Source organism: Oncorhynchus nerka, linkage group LG10 (assembly GCF_034236695.1).
Source record: "Oncorhynchus nerka isolate Pitt River linkage group LG10, Oner_Uvic_2.0, whole genome shotgun sequence".
In the NCBI taxonomy this organism is placed as follows: Eukaryota; Metazoa; Chordata; class Actinopteri; order Salmoniformes; family Salmonidae; genus Oncorhynchus; species Oncorhynchus nerka.
In genome coordinates, this window is record NC_088405.1 from 48,734,165 (window position 1) to 48,758,343 (window position 24,179).

At 43.7% G+C, this 24,179-nt stretch overlaps 2 protein-coding genes across 4 annotated transcripts; one reads left to right on the top strand and one right to left on the bottom strand.

Annotated features, from left to right (window-relative positions):
• Window positions 1–1,579: 1,579 nt before the first annotated feature.
• rangrf (RAN guanine nucleotide release factor) lies at window positions 1,580–4,310 on the bottom strand. Of its 3 annotated transcripts, none has more exons than XM_029670116.2 (6): window positions 4,222–4,310; window positions 3,655–3,744; window positions 3,426–3,542; window positions 2,881–3,043; window positions 2,370–2,464; window positions 1,580–1,989 (listed from the first exon to the last, which is right to left on the bottom strand). In XM_029670116.2, exons 2-6 carry the CDS (start codon window positions 3,732–3,734, stop codon window positions 1,863–1,865), a joined length of 582 nt encoding a protein of 193 aa, XP_029525976.1. In that variant the 5' UTR covers window positions 3,735–3,744; window positions 4,222–4,310; the 3' UTR covers window positions 1,580–1,862. The 3 variants fall into 3 exon arrangements, with proteins under 3 accessions (XP_029525976.1, XP_029525977.1, XP_029525975.1); XM_029670117.2 differs by lacking the exon at window positions 4,222–4,310 and adding an exon at window positions 4,055–4,199; XM_029670115.2 differs by lacking the exon at window positions 4,222–4,310 and adding an exon at window positions 4,055–4,204 and having other exon boundaries at window positions 3,426–3,744.
• An 8,933-nt stretch (window positions 4,311–13,243) lies between these two features.
• Window positions 13,244–23,931, top strand: grk1b (G protein-coupled receptor kinase 1 b). Its single transcript, XM_065023314.1, is given in 9 exon segments — window positions 13,244–13,423; window positions 13,426–13,941; window positions 21,486–21,683; window positions 21,686–21,803; window positions 22,005–22,085; window positions 22,088–22,137; window positions 22,517–22,715; window positions 23,641–23,651; window positions 23,653–23,931. Coding segments are annotated over 9 exon segments (1,632 nt in total).
• The last annotated feature ends 248 nt before the right edge of the window (window positions 23,932–24,179 follow it).

Sequence of the window (24,179 nt, forward strand, 5' to 3'; positions counted from 1 at the left end):
GATATTTATTTACTAACGTGATTCTGATATTGGTTTGTTACACAGCCATATGCAGTGCCATGTAATGTAATTTTGTAGGATGCAAAACAGCCCCCCCAAAAAATGAATAAATAATAATACTTGTAATTGCTGTCAAATGGAAATATTTTATTTTCAAGGGTAGCAGTTAAACATGGGTTGTTTTCCATTGCCAAGGAGATGACAAGTGAAAAAAATGGCAAAGTGAAAAGGTTGCAACTTCACTGATTTTGAGCTTGTAGTGAATGCTCAGACTTCGGATTGAAATTGAACAAAATTATTAACGCAACATGCAACAATTTATAAGATTTTACAGAGTTACAGTTCATATAAGGAAATCAGTCAATTGAAATAAATTCATTAGGCCCTAATCTATGGATTTCACATGACTGGGAATACAGATAGAAAAGGTTGGGGCGTGGATCAGAAAATCAGTCAGTATCTGGTGTGTGACCACCGATTGCCCCATGCAGAGCGACACATCTCCTTCGCATAGAGTTGATCAGGCTGTTGATTGTGGCCTGTGGAATTTTGTTCCACTACTCTTCAATGGCTGTGCGAAGTTGCAGGATATTGGTGGAAACTGGAACATGCTGTCGTACACATCGATCCAGAGCATCAACGGGTGACATGTTTGGTGAGTGTGCAGGCAATGGAAGAACTGACATTTTTAGCTTCCAGGAATTGTGTACAGATCCTTGTGGCACGGGGCAGTGCATTATCATGCTAAAACATGAGGTGACGGAGGTGGATAAATGGCATGACAATGGATCTCAGGATCTCGTCACGGTGTCTCTGTGAATTCAAATTGCCATCGATAAAATGCAATTGTGTTCGTTGTACGTAGCTTATGCATGCCCATAACATAACCCCACCGCCACCATGGGCACCCTGTTCACAACATTGACATCAGCAAACTGCTCACCCACATGACTCTATACACGCGGTCTGACATCTGCCCGGTACAGTTGAAACCAGGATTAATCGGTGAGCACACTTCTCCAGTGGTCATCGAAGGTGAGCATTAGCCCACTGAAGTCAGTTACAACGCCGGTCAAGACCCTGGCGAGGACGACACATGCACAAACAGAGTTTGTGCAGAAATTCTTCTGTTGTGCAAACCCAGTTTCATCAGCTGTCGGGTGACTCGTCTCAGACCATCCCGCAGAAGCTGGGTGTGGAGGTCCTGGGTTGGCATGGTGAGGCCAGTTGGATGTACTGCAAAATTCTCTAAAACTACATTGGAGGCAGCTTATGGTAGAGACATTAACAATCAATTCTCTGGCAACTGCTCTGGTGGACATTTCTGCAGTCAGCATGCCAATTGCACACTCCCTCAAAACTAGAGACAATCTGTGGCAGTGTTGTGACAAAACTGCACATTTTAGAAAGGCCTTTTGTCCCCAGCACAAGGTGCACCTGTGCAATGCTAATGCTGTTTAATCAGCTTCTTGATATGCCACACCTGTCAGGTGGATGGATTATCTTGGCATAGGAGAAATGCTCACTAACAGGGATGTAAACAAATTTGTGCACAAAATTTGAGAGATAAGATTGTGCATATGGAACATTTCTGGGATCTTTTATTTCAGCTCATGAAACATGGGACCAACACTTTACATGTTGCATTTATATTTTTGTTCAGCATAAGCTAAGTTCATACAATTTAAGTAAACACAAATGATACCATGAGAAGACACACAAAACCAAAGCGCAATCTTGAGTGGTTTTTACTGTGACCAGTATATTACATTATGTCCGTCTGAGAGAACAAAAATATTGGAGATGAGTGTAATGGCAATGTCTGTTGAAGCGGTGTGGTGGCCTGGACCTGAAGCCCTCTTCTACCCAAACACGCCTGGGTCGTGTAGTCTGAGAGACTGCAGTAAACACTGGAAGTCCTGTAGCGTCCATGGCTCTGTGTCCTCCTGCTGCTCTCCTCCCATCCCCACTGCACTGCTGCTTCCAGGGCTGGGAGGGCAGAGAGGAGAGGGGGACGGGAGAGGTTAGTGAAAAGGAGTAGCGCTTAACAGGCAGCGTAGGAAAAAGTGGTAATAGCATCTGTAATAGTAGTTATAATGAAAACATTGATACCCTGTTTTCAGTTTAATTTATATTAATATAAAATAACATAACACCTTTTGCCATAGTACCTTTAGCCTAGATTATGCTCTACCTATGCTTTATCCATATATGACAACAAAAAAATGATTTTGTGAAATTATATTTCAAGTCTTCTATTTCACAAAACACCAGGGATAGACAGGAGTCCCCTATGGGCACTGTTCAAAAGTAGTGCACTATATAGGGAATACGGTGCCACTTGGGACAAACACCCTGTATAACCTCACCTTATGCTGAGGGGGTCGTTGAAGGTCACTAGAACATCCGTAGAGAACTGTGGTAGTCGGAACAGGCCAAGGTGAATGGTCACTGTATTTTTGGCCTGGAGGAAGGAATGCAACAAAACAAGATACAAATCTAAATAAAAATGAACCAGAGCTGGAACAGTTCAAATACAGTTAACCAAAAGTTGAGGTGAATGCCATAAACCTCCACATGGTTTCAGACTATATAACTGCAATTGACATGACCCTTCTGACTGTGACAAGGAAAGGACTAGCACTTGTGCATTTCCTGAAAAGACTAGGCTATAAATCCTCTTGTGCATAGGACACATGACTACCAAGGTGAATGGGCATTACTGTTTGTGCAAAGGGTTGTGAATGGACACGTGAGGCTGCAGGTGAGATTGTCAGTCTGAGGTCACAGTGCACTTACTTTCCCTTTCAAAAAACAAGGTTACAATTTTACTAAGAATAAATACATTTTCAAAACTAAGAAAGAAACAGACAGACGTACTTCCTCATTGAACTTGGCCACACACTGTGTTCCAGTGAGCAGAAAAGCAGAACTGCACTCCTCCAGGGAGAGGTCTGACTTGGGCAAGGCCACCACAGCCCTGGCCTCTGATGTCCCTGGGGCCGATGCCTTGTTGCTCCCTGCTACATCCTCAAAGTGGTACCTAAAGGTCAAAGGTTACTTTAAGAATGGGAAGGCTGAGCAGTGAGCACTTCCTATTGCAATGCTTGACTTGGACTGAAATATGTGCTGGTACTGTTCATATATAGGTGGAGGAACGCCACAATACTTTTGAGCTAAAATCTATAGACGTGCAGGAACTCAAAACCTAGAAAATGTGAGGTGCCAGTACTCAGTTCCGGTGAGCTCCTGCCCAAGTCAATCACTGCAAAAACACACAGGATTCCTCCTAAATAGCCCTCTTCTACATATAGTGCACTACTTTTGACCAGAGCCCTATGAACCTTGGTCTCAAAAGTTGTGTCCACTATAAAGAGAATAGGGTCCCATTTGGAATACACTCACACCACAATTTTGGTGCATACCTAGCAGCGTCTCCATTCTGGACATGGCTCTGTAACTCTAGTAGTTCCACGATGATGCTCTGGTCATTGTGGTCGTGGGCAAAAATCTCCTGGTTGTCTGGAATCTCCCTCAACTCACTGCTCATATACAAGGGAGGGAGGGGGTAAATGTGCTCTTGAGACAGTTCAGCTTTCCCTCCGCAGCTGACAGAGTTGCCCATAGAAATGTGTTCATGATATTTAGTCTCACCTGATGTCTTTGGCACTGTGCGGGATGGTGGCTGACAGGGCCCCTCCAAATAGAGGACGACCCACTGTAGCGTTCTGCATTCTGGAGGAACTAGGGGAAATACAATGGACAGGGCGCTAAATTAGAGACTTATGGGGCGGGCTCATTAGGGACTTATGAGGGATGGCACATCATCAGCATTTTTATTTAGCTGTTGAAAACCCTTATCTGTAGCGTTTTCAGCAGTTAGCTTCGCTTACGGTTTCCTGCTTGTGAACTACAATTCCGATGCTTGTGTTTTAACGTTAAGAAACGTCAATAATTATTGCTTGTGAAACAGTTTTTGAAACATATGCTGATATGCTCCTTATCTTTCATATCAGCGATAAATAAATATTTCAAATAAAAAATATGCACTTACTGCAGCAGTTTTGCACATCCATATGTTGTGTTAGCACGTGATCATGACTCTCAGTTCCATTACAATACACAATACACAACAACTTAAATCGTTGAGATATCCATTATACATCCGAATACACCACTGGTATTCATTTTTACAATTAATTAAAACTTGTATCAACCTACCTGAGTTTTTGTAAGCACTTAAGACAACACAAAAACAACACGAAGAGCTACAAAACTGCCATTTTTATTGGCGGAAGTAAATACTGAAAACAGACACGTAAAGCCAGAAAATAATCTGTCCTCGCGACGTAATGGCCAGAAAGGTACTGCCATCTAGCGAATGTCACAAAAATGGTCTCAAATATAAATGTTCTTCTTTTGCAAGTGTATTCTTGAGAAGAAATCACGGTACCCAAAACCAAGGAGACTGCAGCAGATAAAGTACATAAAAAAGCATTAAAACTTCAATTTCCTCGTACTTTCTTTATTACATCACAACCCTTCTATTTCGTCACTACAGAATTTCATGGCTCAGTCATTGTGACAATAAACAAGCTTTTTGTTGAGATCAAATCAATCAATTATCCATTTTAACGCGGCAGGGAAGTGGCCATCAACCGAATGAGGTAAGTGAATGGCAAATATCTTCTGAAATCAACAGTGATGATGATTATGCAAAAAAAAAAACTATGTTATGTTTGTCAGATGTTTTTCTACCCCAACATGATCTATATCTAGCATAGGTAGATATCATAGGGAGGCATAGGGACACCACTTTTGACTGATGGAAGAGTCTAACAGACTTTGTCATCAATGCAACCATTTCAAATGTTAATTTTTGACACAATACAATTTCCCACTGAAGTTCAGTCTCAGACTCTCATCTATAGGTGTCACATGCAATGACAGACTCTGGCTCTGGATCATCATTGATGCCCCTGAGAGGCATTCTGAAGAATTCTCATCCATTTGATGAACCAGAGCTTTTAGTTCACAATCCCGACTGCCCCCTGCACTGCCAGGTACCATCTCCGGCCATTGTGCCCTTAACCCCTAAAACTACTCTACAACCAGGGGTGCTGCTCTGTGGCTGGCTCTGTGGCTCTCAACATACATGTGTATTAGGGGTGACGGGGACTGGGACGGCGACGGTTGAGTCGGGCAGAATACAAAAAATAGACAAAGTATATATTCTATTCTGTTTCAGTCCTCCCCAGTGCCCCTGACCCAGCTGCAGTGCCACCTCAGCCTTGGTTCCAACTCAGCATCACTATCCGACCCAAGCATGCCCCTCAAAGGCATCCTCAGGACCAGCATCAGCTCTGGGGTGACGGAAACACAGAAAGATTGTAACAGTTCTAAATTTCGGTGAGGTCCTTTTTATTTGCAGGTCCTTTTTTATTTCCCCCTTATTTTATCTCCTCCCGTATTATCCCTCAGTGACGGAGGGTGGGTGCATTGCACATTGGTTTACTTACATTTACTACATTCAATATCAACAAGCTTTTGTTAACCATCTGTCTCATGCCTGAAAGGTTTGATTGAACCTTGTGCACTGTATTTCCACCATTCTTAGTAGGCCTAATTATATTCTGCTCTCCCCTGTTCTGAGATATAAAATCAAGAAGATACGAGGAGGTGCGCCATCTAGGTTTTATAACTCTATGGCCCTTGCCTATGTTTCAGGAAGAGACAGAGATGGGACGAGGGCAACATCCTAGCCACTAGCTGTCACTCCTGGCTGATGCCTGTGTCAGGGAGAAAGGATGTCAAACCTGGGCCTCATCTGTGAGTAGATCAGAATGATGGAGGTATATAGAGAAGTTGATATCCATAGTGGACATACTACCATTGCACCTACAATTCATTGATCAGTCATCTTCAGTGAATGAAGTAAAAAGACAAATCTCACTTCACTGTGGACAATAGACACTTTTCTTCTTCCTCCTCCTCCCCCTCTTCCTCCTCCTCCTCCTCCTCCTCCTCCTCAGGTGTAGTGTCACCATGTTGGATGGAGGTGCAGGCACCAGTACAACAGGAGAACAAATATGTCTGTGTATGAGTAAGAGGTAAGAAGGACAGAATTAACATTGCGTGTTATGCATCAGATATGCTGTATCTGTCTTGATGTACAGTACCAGTCAAAAGTTTGGACACAACTACTCATTCAATGGGTTTTCTTTTCTTTTACTATTTTCTACATTGTAGAATAATAGTGAAGACATCAAAACTATGAAATAACACGTATGGAATCATGTAGTAACCAAAAAAGTGTTAAACAAATCAAAATATATTTTATATTTGAGATTCTTCAAAGTAGCCACCCTTTGCCTTGATGACAGCTTTGCACACTATTGGCATTCTCTCAACCAGCATCATGAGGTAGTCATCTGGAATGCATATCAATTAACAGGTGTGCCTTGTTAAAAGTGAATTTGTGGAATTTCTTTCCTTCTTAATGCGTTTGAGCCAATCAGTTGTGTTGTGACAAGGTAGGGGTGGTATACAGAAGAGCCCTATTTGGTAAAAGACCAAGTCCATATTATGGCAAGAACAGGTCAAATAAGCAGAAACGACAGTCCATTATTACTTCAAGACATGAAGGTCAGTCAATGCGGAATATTTCAAGAACTTTGAACGTTTCTTCAAGTGCAGTCGCAAAAACCAACAAGCGCTTTGATGAAACGGGCTCTCAGGAGGACCGCCACAGGAAAGGAAGACCCAGAGTTACCTCTGCTGCAGAGGATAAGTTCATTAGACTTAACTGACCTCAGATTGCAGCCCAGATAAATGTTTCACAGAGTTCAAGTAACAGACACATCTCAACATCAACTGTTTAGAGGAGACTGTGTGAATCAGGCCTTCGTGGTTGAATTGCTGCAAAGAAACCACTACTAAAGGGCACCAAGAAGAGACTTGCTTGGGCCAAGAGACACCAGCAATGGACATTGGACCAGTGGAAATTTGATATTTTTGCTTACAACCACTCCATCTTTGTGAGACGTTGAGTAGGTGAACGGATGATCTCCGCATGTGTGGCTCTCACCGTGAAGCATGGAGGAGGAGGTGTGATGGTGTGGGGATGCTTTACTGGTAACACTGTCAGTGATTTATTTAGAAGGCACACTTAACCAGCATGGCTACCACAGCATTCTGCAGCGATATGCCATCCCATCTGGTTTGCGCTTAGTGGGATTATTATTTGTTTTTCAACAAGATAATGACCCAAAACACACATCCAGGCTGTGTAAGGACTATTTGACCAAGAAGGAGAGTGATGGATTGCTGCATCTGATGACCTGGCCTCCACAATCACCCGAACTGGTTTGGGAAGAGTTGGAACACAGAGTGAAGGAAAATCAGCCAACAAGTGCTCAGCATATGTGGGAACTACTTCAAGACTGTTAGAAAAGCATTCCAGGTGAAGCGGATTGAGACAATGCCAAGAGTGTGCAAAGCTGTCATCAAGGCAAAGGGTGGCTACTTTGAAGAATCTAAATTCTAAAATATATTTTGATTTGTATATCACTTTTTTGGTTACGACATGATTCCATGTGTGTTATCTCATAGTTTTGATGTCTTCACTTTTATTCTACAATGTAGAAAATAGTACAAATGAACAAAAAACCATAGAATGAGTAGTTGTGTCCAAACTTTTGACTGGTACTGTATGTCAAACACAGTCAGGCAAAGTGTCCCTTCATTGCAATGGGGAATTACATTGATTGGAGAACACCTAAGATGCCATGCCACCGCTAATAGCATCAGGCTTTGTCTAAAACTTTAAAAAAACGATCATGTCCACATGGCTGATTGGTTTATTATTCCTAATCTGACCTAATATTATTTCTCAGGAAGAAGAGCCAGAGCTGGAATGAGATGAGTATTATGGCCACTCAGCCTCCCTACACAGACAACCCCTGGATGAAGGCAGATGATGGGTTCACTGCCTCTGTGGCATGGTAACTGTTGGCCTATTTACTAGGTGCAAATGCAAGTGAAAGGGTATCATTGGCATAGACCATTCTGTGTCCATTTCCCTCGCTCTCTCACTCCCTCTCCCTCTAATGACCTATCTTGTGTGCTTCTGTCCTCTCCTTTAGGCAGTCCCTGTCCCTCAGGGATGAGGCAGGACCCAGCCACAGCACTACCAGCACCTCTTACAGCCAGCCTCCGTGGTCTCCTCTGAAGCCTGGGAAGAAGTGAGAACACACAGACAAATATATTCAGACACAAACACATCTAGACGTTATCAGTACCCTATGCTATAAGGCCCAAGAGGATTGTGTGATTTTACGGGAAACTCTTATTCAGCATGTCTTTCAGTTTCTTACTGACTACGCTTGCCTTTAGTTCATCAGCCTCAAATCAGTATCCAAACCAAAACCAATTAGATCAACCTAAGGACACCTCACAACACGGGATGATGGGCCCGTCAAAGCAGGCAATAGAGGCAAAGGCTATGGCCACAGAGGAGAGTGCAGACATAGATCTCTACGGTGAGTAAATCAAAAAAGTACACAATTACAGTACTCCACAGCATTGAATAATCACCACCAAATGCATCCTGCCTGTGCATTGAGTAGACGTTGAAAGCTAAGAGCATTGGGGTTCTATTTGATCTCATCTGCTGCCTTTTCACCTGACAATCACCTTGTTGAATTCATTCATTCATGCATTGATTGATTGATTAATTCATTCTCACAGTGAGACCCAGCTTTGAGCAGCTGAGGAAAGCCCACTTCAGAGAAGACAAAGAGGTGCTCCTGGCTCAGAGATCCATAGTCAAAGATGATGATGAGGATGACGATACGGAGAATACGGATTACACCATCCCCAAGCTAAACTATTGCAGCTGCACCTCCAGTGGTGGGGGATACGCAGCACCGATGAGCAAGCGGTCACAGACAGGCGAGTTGCACACATGATATGACACTGTAATGAACATGATATGAGACTTGCTATTATCTACACTGCAGTCTACTGCACACATACGTTATGGTTAGTCACAAACTGTCATCATGAGTGATCATGATCTTTCTTAGAAAGAACTAAAAGGAGGATCTGAATGAATAACAAGCTCTCCTTTTATCTTCAGTAGATATGGCGAAGAAGAAGACAACTCCCTCGGATAAGTGATGAGTGGGTGTCTGTGTCTTGGCCACTGTCTCTGCGCCATCACCATCACCATGCTTATGTTACACCCCACCTGTATGAGTCAAGGTGTACAGTACCAATGCGTTACCACATCAATAGACTTGTAATAAATGCACACCTCAAACGTTATTCTCTTGTTGTCGTTTTTCATTACTATCCCAGTCAGGATTTTAATTTCACCAAAGACTTCCTTGAAAGTTGATCATCCCTTCTGTTAACACCAGAGGGTACTGTGGAGACACTGCCAAGTCCTAACCTTAGTGTAGTCAGCCATTTTGTGACTAAATAGGTGTTGGAAATAGAGATACAATCTCTTGATATCACCTCTTTACTTTTGAAGTGCTTTTTTCTGACTCAGAGTTTCAGACAGCTTCTGCATCCACACGTCTATGCATGTCAATAGACAGTACCACCTGCTGTGGTTAGTTTAGGCATGTGTGTTCAGGCAGGGAAGCTACAGACAATGAGGAGGAACCCCCCAAACTTATATGGAGAGCTCAACAACCTCAATTTAAAGCTGCAATATGTAACTTTTTGTCCAAGTCTAAGAAACGGTAGATCTGTTCTATGTGCACTATTTCTATGCTTTCGGTTCTTACATTTTGTTTTTGCGTCTTTAACTTTCGGTTTTGTACACCAGCTGAAAATACAATCTTTTTGGTTATGGAAAATATATTTTACAGCGGTTTAGATGGTACAATAATTCTCGTTACACAATGACCTCTTATTTTCTCACCTAAACTGAAATTAGGCAAACTATTAGAATTTTAGCAACCAGGGAAAGGCGGAGGGGTTTCTGCATATTGCACCTTTTAAAAGGAGTATTAGTCATTACAACTTCCAAAAAAATAGGATTTACTGTTTAAAACACCTTATTGCACGTACAGTGCATTCAGAAAGTATTCAGACCCCTTGACTTATTCAAAAAAGTTATTCTAAAACTGATTACATTGGTTATTTTTTTCTTATCAATCTACACACAATACCCCATAATGACAAAGCGAAAACAGGTAAAACATTTATAAAAAATACCAAATTGAAATATCACATTTACATAAGTATTCAGGCACTTTACTCAGTACTTTGTTGAAGGACTTTTGGCAGCAATTACAGCCTGGAGTCTTCTTCGGTATGACGCTACAAGCTTGGCACACCTGTATAGTTTTCCTATTCTTCTCTGCAGATCCTCTCAAGCTCTGTGAGATTGGATGGGGTGCGTTGCTGCACAGCTATTTTGAAGTCTCTCCAGAGATGTTAGATCGCCTCTGGCTGGGCCACTCAAGGACATTCAGAGTCCCGAAGCCACTCCTGCGTTATCTTGGCTGTGTGCTTAGGGTCGTTGTCCTGTCCAAAGGTGAACCTTAACCCCAGTCTGAGGTCCTGAGCGACCTAGAGCAGGTTTTTATCAATGATCTCTCTGTACTTTGCTCCATTCATCTTTCCCTCGATTCTGACCAGTCTCCCAGTCCCTGCTACTGAAAAAAAAACACAGCATGATGCTGCCAACACCATGCTTCATAGGGATAGTGCCAGGTTTCCTCCAGATGTGATTCTTGGCATTCAGGCCAAAGAGTTCAATCTCTTGGTTTCATCAGACCAGAGAATCTTGTTTCTCATGGTCTGAGAGTCCTTTAGGTGCCTTTTGGCAAGCTCCAAGCGGCTGCCACGTGCCTTTTTACTGAGGAGTGGCTTCCGTCTGGCCACTATCATAAAGGCCTGATTGGTGGTGCTGCAGAGATGGTTGTCCTTCTGGAAGGTTCTCCCATCTCCACAGAGGAACTCTGGAGCTCTGTTAGGAGCTCTGGAGCTCAGGAGCTCTGTCAGAGTGACCATTGGGTTCTTGGTCACCTCCCTGACCAAGGCCCTTCTCCCTGATTGCTCAATTTGGCTGAGCAGCCAATTCTAGGAAGAGTCTTGGTTGTTCCAAACTTCTTCCATTTAACAATGATGGAGGCCGCTGTGTTCCTGGGGCCCTTCAATGCTGCAGAAATGTTTTGGTAGCCTTCCCCAGATCTGTGCCTCGACACAATCCTGTCTCGGAGCTCTACGGACAATTCCTTCAACCTCATTGCTTGGTGTTTGCTCTGACATGCACTGTCAACTGTGGGACCTTATATAGACAAGTGTGTCCCTTTCAAAATCATGTCCAATCAATTGAATTTATCACAGGTGGACTCCAATCAAATTGCAGAAACATCTCAAGGATGATCAATGGAAACAGGATGCTCCTGAGCTCATTTTCGAGTCACATAGCAAAGGGTCTGAAAACGTATATAAATAAGGTATTTCTGTTTCTTATAAATTTGCTAAAATTTCTAAAAACCTGCTTTCGCTTTGCCATTATGGGTTATTTTGTGTAGCTTGATGAGAAAAAAATGATTGAATCAATTTTAGAATGAGGCTGTAATGTAACAAAATGTGGAAAAAGTAAAGGGGTCTGAATACTATCCGAAGGCACTGTATGTTTGGGGCAAAGCCAATACACCACATTACTGAGTTCCACTCTCTATATTTTCAAGTGTTGTGGTGGCTGCATCATGTTTAGGGTATGCTTGTAATCGTTAAGGACTGGGGAGTTTCTCAGGATTACGAAAGAAACGGAATGGAGCTAAGCACAGGCAAAATCCCGGAGGAAAACCTGGTTCAGTCTGCCTTCCACCAGACACTGGGAGATTAATTCACCTTTCAGCAGGACAATAATCTAAAAACACAAATCTACACCGGAGTTTTCTTACCAAAAAGACAGTGAATGTTCTTGACTGGCCGAGTTACAGTTTTGAAAATCTATGGTAAGACCTGAAAATGGTTGTCTAGCAATTATCAACAACCAATTTGACAGAGCTTGAAGAATTTTGAAAATCATATCATCAATTAATCCAGTTGTGGAAAGTTCTCAGAGACTCACAGCTGTAATCGCTGCCAAAGGTTCTTCTACAAAGTGTTGACTCGGGGATGTGAATACTTATGTAAATGAGATATTTCTGTTCTTCATTGTCAATTAATTTGCAAACATTTCTAAAAACACATTTTCACTTTGTCATTATGGAGTATTGTGTGGAGATGGTTGAGAAAAAAAAATTTAATACATTTTGAATTCCGGCTGTAACACAACAAAATGTTGAATAAGTCACGGGTATGAATACTGAAGGCACTGTTTGTCTAAGCAACTGTTAGACGATTTAACAAAAACCTGTTTATGATAAGATGATTGAGTCAGTTTTGCACCAAAATAGATTGTGCAAATTAGAAAGCATTAAAATACTACCTGACCAACACTGCATACATATGGAAGGTATCAAAACATTTGATTAAATAACATTAATTGCATAACAACTGTGTAACAGAATAGTGAATGTTGTTGAAATAGAGTAGTTTGGGGTAACACATATTCTTCTTGCTTAAAACCGATCCCACTCCACTGCACTTTTAAACATGATTGAGTTTGCCAATTCACCACATGGCAGTTGCAGCAGATCAAAACTGAGTTATTAACAGAGATAGTGTTAATTGGCTTTGGGAGATTCAGAACCCAGGAGTTATCCAGTTAACTTGAACAGTATCACTTTCAATACTTGTATCCGGTCCAGGGCACAGGATTAAGGTAAATCTCAACTCAAGAGACCTCTGTTACAAAGACATAATTAAAGATCTACAATTCTCCACTGGCATGGTTCAAGACAAGGTAATAAATGGCAGATTGAAATTTGTCTTGTTCTGAGGGAAGCTACATTTAGGCAAGCAATGCGATTGGTTAAATTTAGGGAAGTAATCCCAATTGGTTAAGGTTAGGGTCAGGTTACATTTAGGCAAGCAATGTGAGTGGTTATGGTCAGGGATTGGGTTAAGTTTAGGCAGAAATCCCAATTGGTTAACTTGAGGGTTAAGGGCAGGGATAAGGTTAGAAAACAAATACTACACCGGAAATTGAACCAGTGACCTTGTGTATGGCAACCAGTGTGTTCTTCATAACCTTTAGATCAATTAAATAAATGCAAAAGATTTAACTCATTTTTCCCTCTACCATGTATTAGGTGGAGGTCCAGCCATGGATATGGGTGGTCTGCAAAACATTGTGGCCAACTCGGCCTATGTATCAGCCCGTGGTAGTGTCGATGGCATGGCGGCGTCGACCATGCGTGACAAGAGGTTTCGTGCCAAGCTCAACCTCCCGCACATCAAGAAGAGCGAGCACATGAAGACCACGGTGGACTCCGGCTTCGACAGCATATGTGTGTCAAGCAGCCCATTGGCAAGCAGCTCTTCCAGCAGTACCTGGAGCATGATGCAACCCACAAGAACGCCTGTGAACTCTGAAAGGACATCGAGGATTACAACATCACCCAGGAGAAGTACTGGGTGCAGAAGGCCCAGAAGATCATCAACAAGTTCTACGAATCCAAGTCCAAGATATTTTGCAGCTTCCTGGAGAAGGCTGTGACACGCGTCAAGGAGGACCACAAGAGCATCCGCGGAGACCTGTTCAAGGAGAGTGAGCAGCAGCTTTTAAAGCACCTGGAGGCCAAGGCTATGTCCGGCTTTAAGAACAGCATGTACTTCCTGCGTTACATCCAGTTCAAGTGGTTGGAAGCCCAGCCCATTGATGAGGAATGGTTAATGGACTTCAGAGTGCTGAGGAAGGGAGGGTTTGGGGAGGTACACGCCTGCCAGATGAAGGCCACAGGCAAGATGTATGCCAACAAAAAGCTGGACAAAAAAAGGCTGAAGAAACATAGAGGCTACGAGGTAAAAAAAAAAAAATCACTCCCTTGTATTTTTTATTTTTATTTCACCTTTATTTAACCAGGTAGGCTAGTTGAGAACAAGTTCTCATTTGCAACTGCGACCTGGCCAAGATAAAGCATAGCAGTGTGAACAGACAACACAGAGTTACACATGGAGTAAACAATTAACAAGTCAATAACACAGTAGGAAAAAAATTAAAAATAAAAATTTAAAAAATTTAAAAAAGGGGAGTCTATATACATTGTGTGCAAAAGGCATGAGGTAGGCGAATAATTACAATTTTGCAGATTAACACTGGAGTGATAAATGATCAGATGGTCATGTACAGGTAGAGATATTGGTGTGCAAAAGAGCAGAAAAGTAAATAAATAAAAACAGTATGGGGATGAGGTAGGTAAAAATGGGTGGGCTATTTACCGATAGACTATGTACAGCTGCAGCGATCGGTTAGCTGCTCAGATAGCAGATGTTTGAAGTTGGTGAGGGAGATAAAAGTCTCCAACTTCAGCGATCTTTGCAATTCGTTCCAGTCACAGGCAGCAGAGAACTGGAACGAAAGGCGGCCAAATGAGGTGTTGGCTTTAGGGATGATCAGTGAGATACACCTGCTGGAGCGCGTGCTACGGATGGGTGTTGCCATCGTGACCAGTGAACTGAGATAAGGCAGAGCTTTACCTAGCATGGACTTGTAGATGACCTGGAGCCAGTGGGTCTGGCGACGAATATGTAGCGAGGGCCAGACGACTAGAGCATACAAGTCGCAGTGGTGGGTGGTATAAGGTGCTTTAGTGACAAAACGGATGGCACTGTGATAAACTGCATCCAGTTTGCTGAGTAGAGTGTTGGAAGCAATTTTGTAGATGACGTCGCCGAAGTCGAGGATCGGTAGGATAGTCAGTTTTACTAGGGTAAGTTTGGCGGCGTGAGTGAAGGAGGCTTTGTTGCAGAATAGAAAGCCGACTCTTGATTTGATTTTCGATTGGAGATGTTTGATATGAGTCTGGAAGGAGAGTTTACAGTCTAGCCAGACACCTAGGTACTTATAGATGTCCACATATTCAAGGTTGGAACCATCCAGGGTGGTGATGCTGGTCAGGCGTGCGGGTGCAGGCAGCGAACGGTTGAAAAGCATGCATTTGGTTTTACTAGCGTTTAAGAGCAGTTGGAGGCCACGGAAAGAGTGTTGTATGGCATTGAAGCTCGTTTGGAGGTTAGATAGCACAGTGTCCAAGGACGGGCCGGAAGTATATAGAATGGTGTCGTCTGCGTAGAGGTGGATCAGGGAATCGCCCGCAGCAAGAGCAACATCATTGATATATACAGAAAAAAGAGTCGGCCCAAGGATTGAACCCTGTGGCACCCCCATAGAGACTGCCAGAGGACCGGACAGCATGCCCTCCGATTTGACACACTGAACTCTGTCTGCAAAGTAATTGGTGAACCAGGCAAGGCAGACATCCGAAAAACCGAGGCTACTGAGTCTGCCGATAAGAATATGGTGATTGACCGAGTCGAAAGCCTTGGCAAGGTCGATGAAGACGGCTGCACAGTACTGTCTTTTATCGATGGCGGTTATGATATCGTTTAGTACCTTGAGCGTGGCTGAGGTGCACCCGTGACCGGCTCGGAAACCAGATTGCACAGCGGAGAAGGTACGGTGGGATTCGAGATGGTCAGTGACCTGTTTGTTGACTTGGCTTTCGAAGACCTTAGATAGGCAGGGCAGGATGGATATAGGTCTGTAACAGTTTGGGTCCAGGGTGTCTCCCCCTTTGAAGAGGGGGATGACTGCGGCAGCTTTCCAATCCTTGGGGATCTCAGACGATATGAAAGAGAGGTTGAACAGGCTGGTAATAGGGGTTGCGACAATGGCAGCGGATAGTTTCAGAAATAGAGGGTCCAGATTGTCAAGCCCAGCTGATTTGTACGGGTCTAGGTTTTGCAGCTCTTTCAGAACATCTGCTATGTGGATTTGGGTAAAGGAGAACCTGGAGAGGCTTGGGCGAGTAGCTGCGGGCGGGGCGGAGCTGTTGGCCGAGGTTGGAGTAACCAGGCGGAAGGCATGGCCAGCCGTTGAGAAATGCTTGTTGAAGTTTTCGATAATCATTGATTTATCGGTGGTGACCGTGTTACCTAGCCTCAGTGCAGTGGGCAGCTGGGAGGAGGTGCTCTTGTTCTCCATGGACTTCACAGTGTCCCAGAACTTTTTGGAGTTGGAGCTACAGGATGCAAACTTCTGCCTGAAGAAGCTGGCCTTAGCTTTCCTGACTGACTGCGTTTATTGGTTCCTGACTTCCCTGAACAGTTGCATATCGCGGGGACTATTCGATGCTATTGCAGTCCGCCACAGGATGTTTTTGTGCTGGTCGAGGGCAGTCAGGTCTGGAGTGAACCAAGGGCTATATCTGTTCTTAGTTCTGCATTTTTTGAGCGGAGCATGCTTATCTAAAATGGTGAGGAAGTTACTTTTAAAGAATGACCAGGCATCCTCAACTGACGGGATGAGGTCAATGTCCTTCCAGGATACCCGGGCCAGGTCGATTAGAAAGGCCTGCTCACAGAAGTGTTTTAGGGAGCGTTTGACAGTGATGAGGGGTGGTCGTTTGACTGCGGCTCTGTAGCGGATACAGGCAATGAGGCAGTGATCGCTGAGATCCTGGTTGAAGACAGCGGAGGTGTATTTGGAGGGCCAGTTGGTCAGGATGACGTCTATGAGGGTGCCCTTGTTTACAGATTTAGGGTTGTACCTGGTGGTTTCCTTGATGATTTGTGTGAGATTGAGGGCATCTAGCTTAGATTGTAGGACTGCCGGGGTGTTAAGCATATCCCAGTTTAGGTCACCTAACAGAACAAACTCTGAAGCTAGATGGGGGCGATCAATTCACAAATGGTGTCCAGGGCACAGCTGGGTGCGGAGGGGACTGCAACTCCTCCCCCGGTAGCAGGCGGCACTGAGCCAGGATTCAGAGAGACTTATTTCTGGTAAAACAAACTTAGGGAGAGTAATTTTCTAAATTAGTAGTTCAAGCTGTTTGGGTATGGACCTGGGAAAGTATAAAAAAAAACAAGACATTACTTTGCATGGTGGGCTATCTAAAACACTGAATGGTAGACTGCAACTCCTAGGAAAGAGGTAGTTGTTTGGGCCCCTTTGGTAGTTCTAAGATCTTGACAGAAGATGTTTATTTAAGAGATTTTTGGTTCCAGTCATTGGCAGCAGAAATCTCAGAAAGAATTTTTTGACTGGCCTGCTAGCTGAGCCAGGATTCAGACACGGCAAGGACATCAGGGTTATGCAGAGTGTGCTAAAGCAGTAGAGTAAAACAAACTTAGGGAGGAGGCTTCTGATGTTGACATGCATGAAACCAAGGCTTTCTTTGGATTGGAGATGTTTGATATGGGTCTGGAAGGAGAGATCACAGAAGTCAACAAATGAGGGTGCCTGGGGACATGCTTGTATTTAATGTTGGGCCTGGGTTTAGTCAACTGCCACATCACCCGCGGAACAGAGGAGGAGTAGTATGAGGGTGCGGCTAAAAGCTATCAAAACTGGTCACCTAGAGCGTTGGGGACAGAGAATAAAAGGAGCAGATTTCTGGGCATGGTAGAATATATTCAGGGCATAATGCGCAGACAGGGGTATGGTGGGGTGCGGGTACAGCGGAGGTAAGCCCAGGCACTGGGTGATGATGAGAGAGGTTGTATCTCTGGACATGCTGGTTGTAATGGGTGAGGTCACTGCATGTGTGGGAGGTGGGACAAAGGAGGTATCAGGGGTATGAAGAGTGGAACTAGGGGCTCCATTGTAAACTAAAACAATGATAACTAACCTGAACAACAGTATACAAGGCATATTGACATTTGAGAGAGACATACAGCGAGGCATACAGTAATCACAGGTGTTGAATTGGGAGAGCTAGCTAAAACAGTAGGTGAGACAACAACAGCGAATCAGCTAGCACAACAACAGCAGGTAAAATGGCGTTGACTAGGCAGGGAGGGTCGGATGAACTACACACAGAGCCTGAGTGCGGCTGGGTCCGACAGATAAAACATAAACAAGCAGAATGGAGTACCGTGATTAAATGGACAGTCCAGCATGCATCAGCTATGTAGCCAAGTGATCAGTGTCCAGGGGGACAGCGGTGGATGGGGCAGGGAAGCTGGACTGGCGAGTGTTATCCAGGTTTAAAAAAACTGTCTGGCTGTGCAAAAGGTAAAAGCCGCTAGCAGTGGCTAACAATGACTAAATAGCTTGTAGCTAGTTAGCTGGTTAGCTTCTGGAGGTTCTTGAGTGTGTTCTAAAAATTAAAAATAATAGCGATTCTGTATCACATTGGGTGAGGCAGGTTACCGGAAGGTATAAACAAATTAAAAATCGAAAAGAGATAGAAAGTAAATATGGGTCCAGTGAGTGTTTGGGACGCGGCGATTCAGACGGTTAGCAGGCCTGTGCTAACAAGCTAACAGTTAGTAGGCCAGGGCTAAACAAGGTAGCAGTTAGCGGACCGGGCTAAACAAGCTAGCAGTTAGCAGGCTGAATTAGCAAGCAAGGAGATATCAAGGGCTAGAAAGTTAGCCTTTGGGGGAAGTCGCGATGGGGCGAGTCTGTTTATTCCTCTTCATGCGGTGACATCGATAGACCGGTCATGGGTCCGGATATTGTAGCCCAGGAGTATGCTTCGGTGGTAGCACAGGAGCTCTGGCCAGGCTAGCTTCAAGCTAAGTGGGTGGAAACGCTAGCCAGGAGTAATCATCCGGGGTTGCGGTTAGCTAGATAGCTAGTTGTGAAGAATCCAGCTGTAGTGGCAGTTACTTGAATGAAGTGAATCAAATGTAAACTTAAAAAATCCTCTCACCACTGTAGCCCTAAACTCTGTGTCCAACAAACAACCAATCAATCAATCAGTCAATCACACAGCTTTTTCACACTTTTTTCTTAAACATCAACACAGCAAAATCCACATGTTAAACACAGTCAGGTCGAAAAGCTGAAAGAGAGTTCTAATGATTGAGTCAAGACTGCCCAAGCTAAGGGTCCTTTTCTTATACATCAACAGAACACCTACCTAGTAAAGCACATGGACACAGCCAGCTACAGGTATAAAAGGGGCACAGGAGTAACTTTTCCATTTAATTATCCTTTATTTAACCAGAGGTCACATTGACACTCCTTTACAAGTGAGGCCTAGTCAGGAAAGCAGCATACAGTACATTGTAAACACAACATAAATCAACAACGAATGGAAGCTAAAAAGGTGCACAGTTCAAAAGAAAGCTTAAAACAGCAGTTTAAAAAAAAACATGCGCAATTCGTGATCAGTAGTCATCTAAACTGTGATTTAAAAGCATCTATTGGAATAAAATGATCTAGTTTCCGGTCCTTATGCAAAGTGTTCCTAGATGTACTAGTTAGTGAAACAAGATTACACCAGGCAGCTATGTGAGTGCAGCCGAGAGAGATTTAGATCACCCTAATCAAGGGCAAGAGGCTTGTGTCTCTGTGAGAGACCCCAGGTGTAAAGCAGCTCAGAGCAACCAGACATAGAGAGCCAGTGTCCCTGGCATTAGCCCTCCTGCTTGTCTACGCATTAGTGGGTCGTGGAGATGAACCTTTTGCTCAAACCAGGCTGACTCGGGCCTGAAAAGTGGAAACCATATACTTCACACAGTACAGTAGGATATAGCAGGTGTGTGTGTGTGTGTGCATGCGTGTGTGGGTACAGGATATTACATTAGTCTGTTGTTGAGGCTACTGCCTGAGGACTCTGGTGTTCTTCTACTAGATTCAGAGCTTTGGGTTGTGGGTGTGTTTGTGTGGCCTGGAAACAGTGTACAGTACTGAACAGCACAGCACAGCAGGTTGGGCCAGAAGCTAAAACTTTCTGTCTCTCTGCCAAGTAGTAGTCATGACATCCTCTGTTCTCAACGAAGGATTACAGTCATGATACAGTATAGTCAGTCTGCTGATAACCAAGTGGACCTAGCATAAAGTAGCCTCAAGCATCAAATCAAAAGTTATTAGCACGCACACGGCAACTGAACAGCAAAATCTCCTATTGCATAATTTGTTATGTCTGCTACTGTATGTATTAGTTAGTATGACCGCTTATTTGTAATACTTGTGTTAGTATGACAGTATGACTGTGTGATGGAGGTTTCAAGGATCCTAATCATGCTATCATCACATCAGTGTTTTTTTCTTTAATTCTCCATGGTATTTTGCCTCTGTCTAGGCTTATATGTGTTTCTACTCAGCTTTGGCTGCAATAACCATTCATAATCTACCTTTATTTCTTAGTTTGTAGAACATGGCTATGTTCATATAGGACTGTGAAAGGTTCAAGGTATGGTTATTATCCCATAGGGGATTTTTTTTTATAGCAAGGTTAGGGTTTTTTCATTTACAGTTGGCTGATTTGTTTCCATGAATGATTTGTATTTAGGGAGCGATCGTGGAGATCTCAGGTACTGTTACACACACACGCAAAGACACACGCAGGCCTGATACACACACACACACACACACACACACACACACACACACACACGATAATAGTTTACTTTCATTGTCAATGCCACTGGCCTGACAGTAGGGCACAGTGTGACTGCTCCCTGTAATCCCTGTTAAGCAGCCTAAACCAATCAACCTCAGGGCTAATATACAGGCTGGTCTTGAGGTGCGTAGGCCACTACATTAAGACGATGAACTCAGCTCCAGAGAGGGAGACCACTTTAAGCACAGCTTCTCTCATGCATGGGATTGCCCTCAGTCGTAGGCCTTTTATTATTACGACAAGTGTTCACATTACTAACAAAGTACAAATTGTCAAGGCTTTCACAAGGCATTCGTAAAGTACTACATAAGTGTGTTATAGGTAAAGGGTGATATAGAAGGTCATTACATGTGGTGTCATCGGATGGGGCCACAGTGTCTCCTGACCCCTCCTGTCTCAGCCTCCAGTATTTATGCTGCAGTAGTTTATGTGTCGGGGGGCTAGGGTCAGTTTGTTATATCTGGAGTACTTCTCCCGTCCTATCCGGTGTCCTGTGTGAATTTAAGTATGCTCTCTCGAAGTTCTTCTCTAGGACCTGAGCCCTAGGACTTTGCCTCAGGATACTCCTTGCTGTCCCCAGTCACCTGGCGTGCTGCTGCTCCAGTTTCAACTGTTCTGCCTGTGATTATTATTATTTGACCATGCTGGTCATTTATGAACATTTGAACATCTTGGCCATGTTCTGTTATAATAAATAAATGGCCACCCCACATAGCCTGGTTCCTCTAGGATTTAGGAGTTTTTCCTAGCCACCGTGCTTCTACACCTACATTGCTTGCTGTTTTGGGGTTTTAGGCTGGGTTTCTGTACAGCACTTTGAGATATCAGCTGATGTACGAAGGGTTATATAAATACATTTGATTTGATTTGATTTACTTCTCGTGCATTCCCAAATGTGGCATAAATAAATTGTAGTTCATTTAAAGTGGGACCCTCATTGGTCTACGATCACATATGTATTTTTTATTTTATTTGTGGAATATTTAGGAACAGATTTCCCGAATTAGATGCATTCCTGGTGATTTTACAGTATTTTGCTTATCAAAATCGCCTGTCGCCGAACCCCTGCACTACAGTATCATGTCTCTTGCTACTCTGTTCAACTCTCCCCATGTCCCCGATGAAACCCTGTCACCACAGGTTTCACATACTGTATATAATGTGGACGAGAAGAACCCTGGTTTCTCGATGAGACGAGAGCTTGTTTCTACTCAGCCCAGATCATCGTGGGTATGGAGCATCTTCACCAGCACAGGATCATCGACAGGGATCTGAAACCAGAGAATGTGCTGCTGGATGATGCAGGTGGGCACACACTGTGCACACACCCCCATAAGCATTAAAAGTGTGCCCATGGAACCATAGTGGGTGCCACTTTTTCACCTTAATTTCTCCCTGGGCCTAGGGATCAATAAAGTTATATTCTATTATTCTACTCTATTCTCGTTGGAGAATACATTTTTGCTGTCTAGAACTGTTTTCATCCCCACTTGCTCTTCTGCTCAGGACATGTGCGTCTGTCTGATTCGGGTCTTGTTGTTGAGCTTCCGCCTGAAAAAGACAAAACCAAAGGATATGCAGGCACACCAGGTATGAGATGATCCAGGCCAAGGGCCCCTTCAGAACCAGAGGAGAGAAGGTAATGGAACTGTTGGGATGTGAGCCCCAGTCTCCTGCTTGGGAACATAATGGCTTAACCAATAGACCACCAGAGGAGCTGTTAGTCAGCCACATTCAGAAAACAAATGTCCAACACCAATATCTAAAGCATGTGCATTGATGCTCAAAACCTAAAAGTAGCTTAGATATACTATATGAAAACATTAGATTATCATTTCATTATTAAATTATCAAGCATTGCATTATCAAGCATTACATTGTCAAGCATTACATTACATTATCAAGCATTACATTGTCAAGCATTACATTACATTATCAAGCATTACATAATCAAACGTGTTATCAAATACCTTTTTAGCTGATGGAAATGGTTTCTTCATTCCTCTGACTCCACCCAGGTTGAAAACACTGAGGTGCAGCGGCAAATCTTAAATGATGCAGTGTTCACAGACAAGTTCAGCAAAGACGGCAAGGCTATCTGTGAAGGCCTGAGGGAAAAAGATCCGGTAAAGCGTCTCGGCTTTAAGAACAACGAGTGTGCAGCGCTCAAGGCCCAGCCCTTCTTCAAAGAACTCAACTGGGGACATCTGGAAGCAGGTAAGAAATATATAATCCCATATACACGGAGTAAACCAAACATTAGGAAAACCTTCCTAAAGTTGAACATTCTTAATTCGTCGAGGCATGGACTCTACAAGGTGTCGAAAGTGTTCCACAGGGATGCTGGCCCATGTTGACTCCAATGCCTCCCACATTTATGTCAAGTTGGCTGGATGTCCTTTGGGTGATGGACCATTTTTGAGCAGCGTTGCAGTTCTTGACACAAACCGGCGTGCCTGGCACCTACTACCATACCCCGTTCAAAAGCACTTCAATCTTTTGTCTTGCCCATTCACCCGCGGAATGGCACACATACACAATCAATATCTCAATGGTCTCAAGGCTTGAAAATTTAACAAGTGACATCAATAAGGGATCATATCTTTCACCTGGATTCACTTGGTCAGTCTATGTCATGGAAAGAGAATAGGCAAAAGGCGTCGTTAGTGAGGCAGGCAAAAACTATCATACACGGGAGGAGTAAATGTTGGGGAAAACAGAGCTCCGAAGAGAAGTGTGTCAAAAACAAACAATACCTCACAAAGATGGGGTGCAAAGAACTGAACTAAATAGTGTGTGATAATGACATACAGGTGTGCGAACAGGTGATCAGAATTCTGGTGATTGGGATCTGGAAAGTGAGCTGCGTTCAGGGGATCTATGTGTGTGAGAGTGTGAGGTGAAAAGTGGGCTGGAAAATGAGCTGCATTCAGGGGATCTACGTGTATGAGAACGTGAGTTGGAAGCAGACAGCAGTTACAGTTTCCATGTTCGCGGAGACCAGAAATTGCCTTTCAATTTTAAGCACGCTATAATGCGGATCTACCGCTGATCAGGCTGAATCCAGGCCCAAACCTGATAACTGTAACATGATGAACAATATCCATAATGCATCTACTCTCTCCTCCTCCCCTCTCCTCAGGCATGCTGCCTGGCACCGTTCGCCCCGAACCCCAAGGCGGTGTATGCCAAAGACATCCACAAAGTGGGAGCCTTTATCTCCATCAAGGGGGTGGTCATCGACGCCAAGGACAATGAGTTCAATGACGACTTCTCTTCTGGCAACGTGCCCATCCCCTGGCAGGAGGAGATGATAGAGACAGGGGTGTTCTGAGAGCTCAACCTCTGGGCGCCAGGGGGCAATCCGCCTGACGACCTGGACCCCAACAAAATCCCTATAGAGTCCAAGGGAGGGGCCTGTGTGCTGCTCTGAGCTCTGAGCCAGTCAAAGTAGTCAGGTATTTATCAAGTGTCTCAGAGTAGGAGTGCTGATCTAGGACCAGGTTCCCCCTCTCTTATTCATTATGATCTAAAATGCTAAACAGATCCTAGATGAGCACTTATCCTCAGAGTTATTATGACTATGGTTCCAAGATCTCTCTCACGTAAGATATTTTTGATGACTACGTGCAGTCTTGAGATGACTATTGTATGTTTCATATGAAATTACGTAGAACTAGA

Excerpts from the sequence above, each read along its gene's own strand:
- rangrf (XM_029670115.2), bottom strand. The coding sequence starts at position 4,076 with ATGGATGTGCAAAACTGCTGCA. Across the intron at positions 3,044-3,425 it reads CAGAATGGAGACGCTGCTAG|GTACCACTTTGAGGATGTAG; the intron begins GTATGCACCAAA and ends TTTGACCTTTAG. Across the intron at positions 1,990-2,369 it reads AACGACCCCCTCAGCATAAG|CCCTGGAAGCAGCAGTGCAG; the intron begins GTGAGGTTATAC and ends CTGCCCTCCCAG.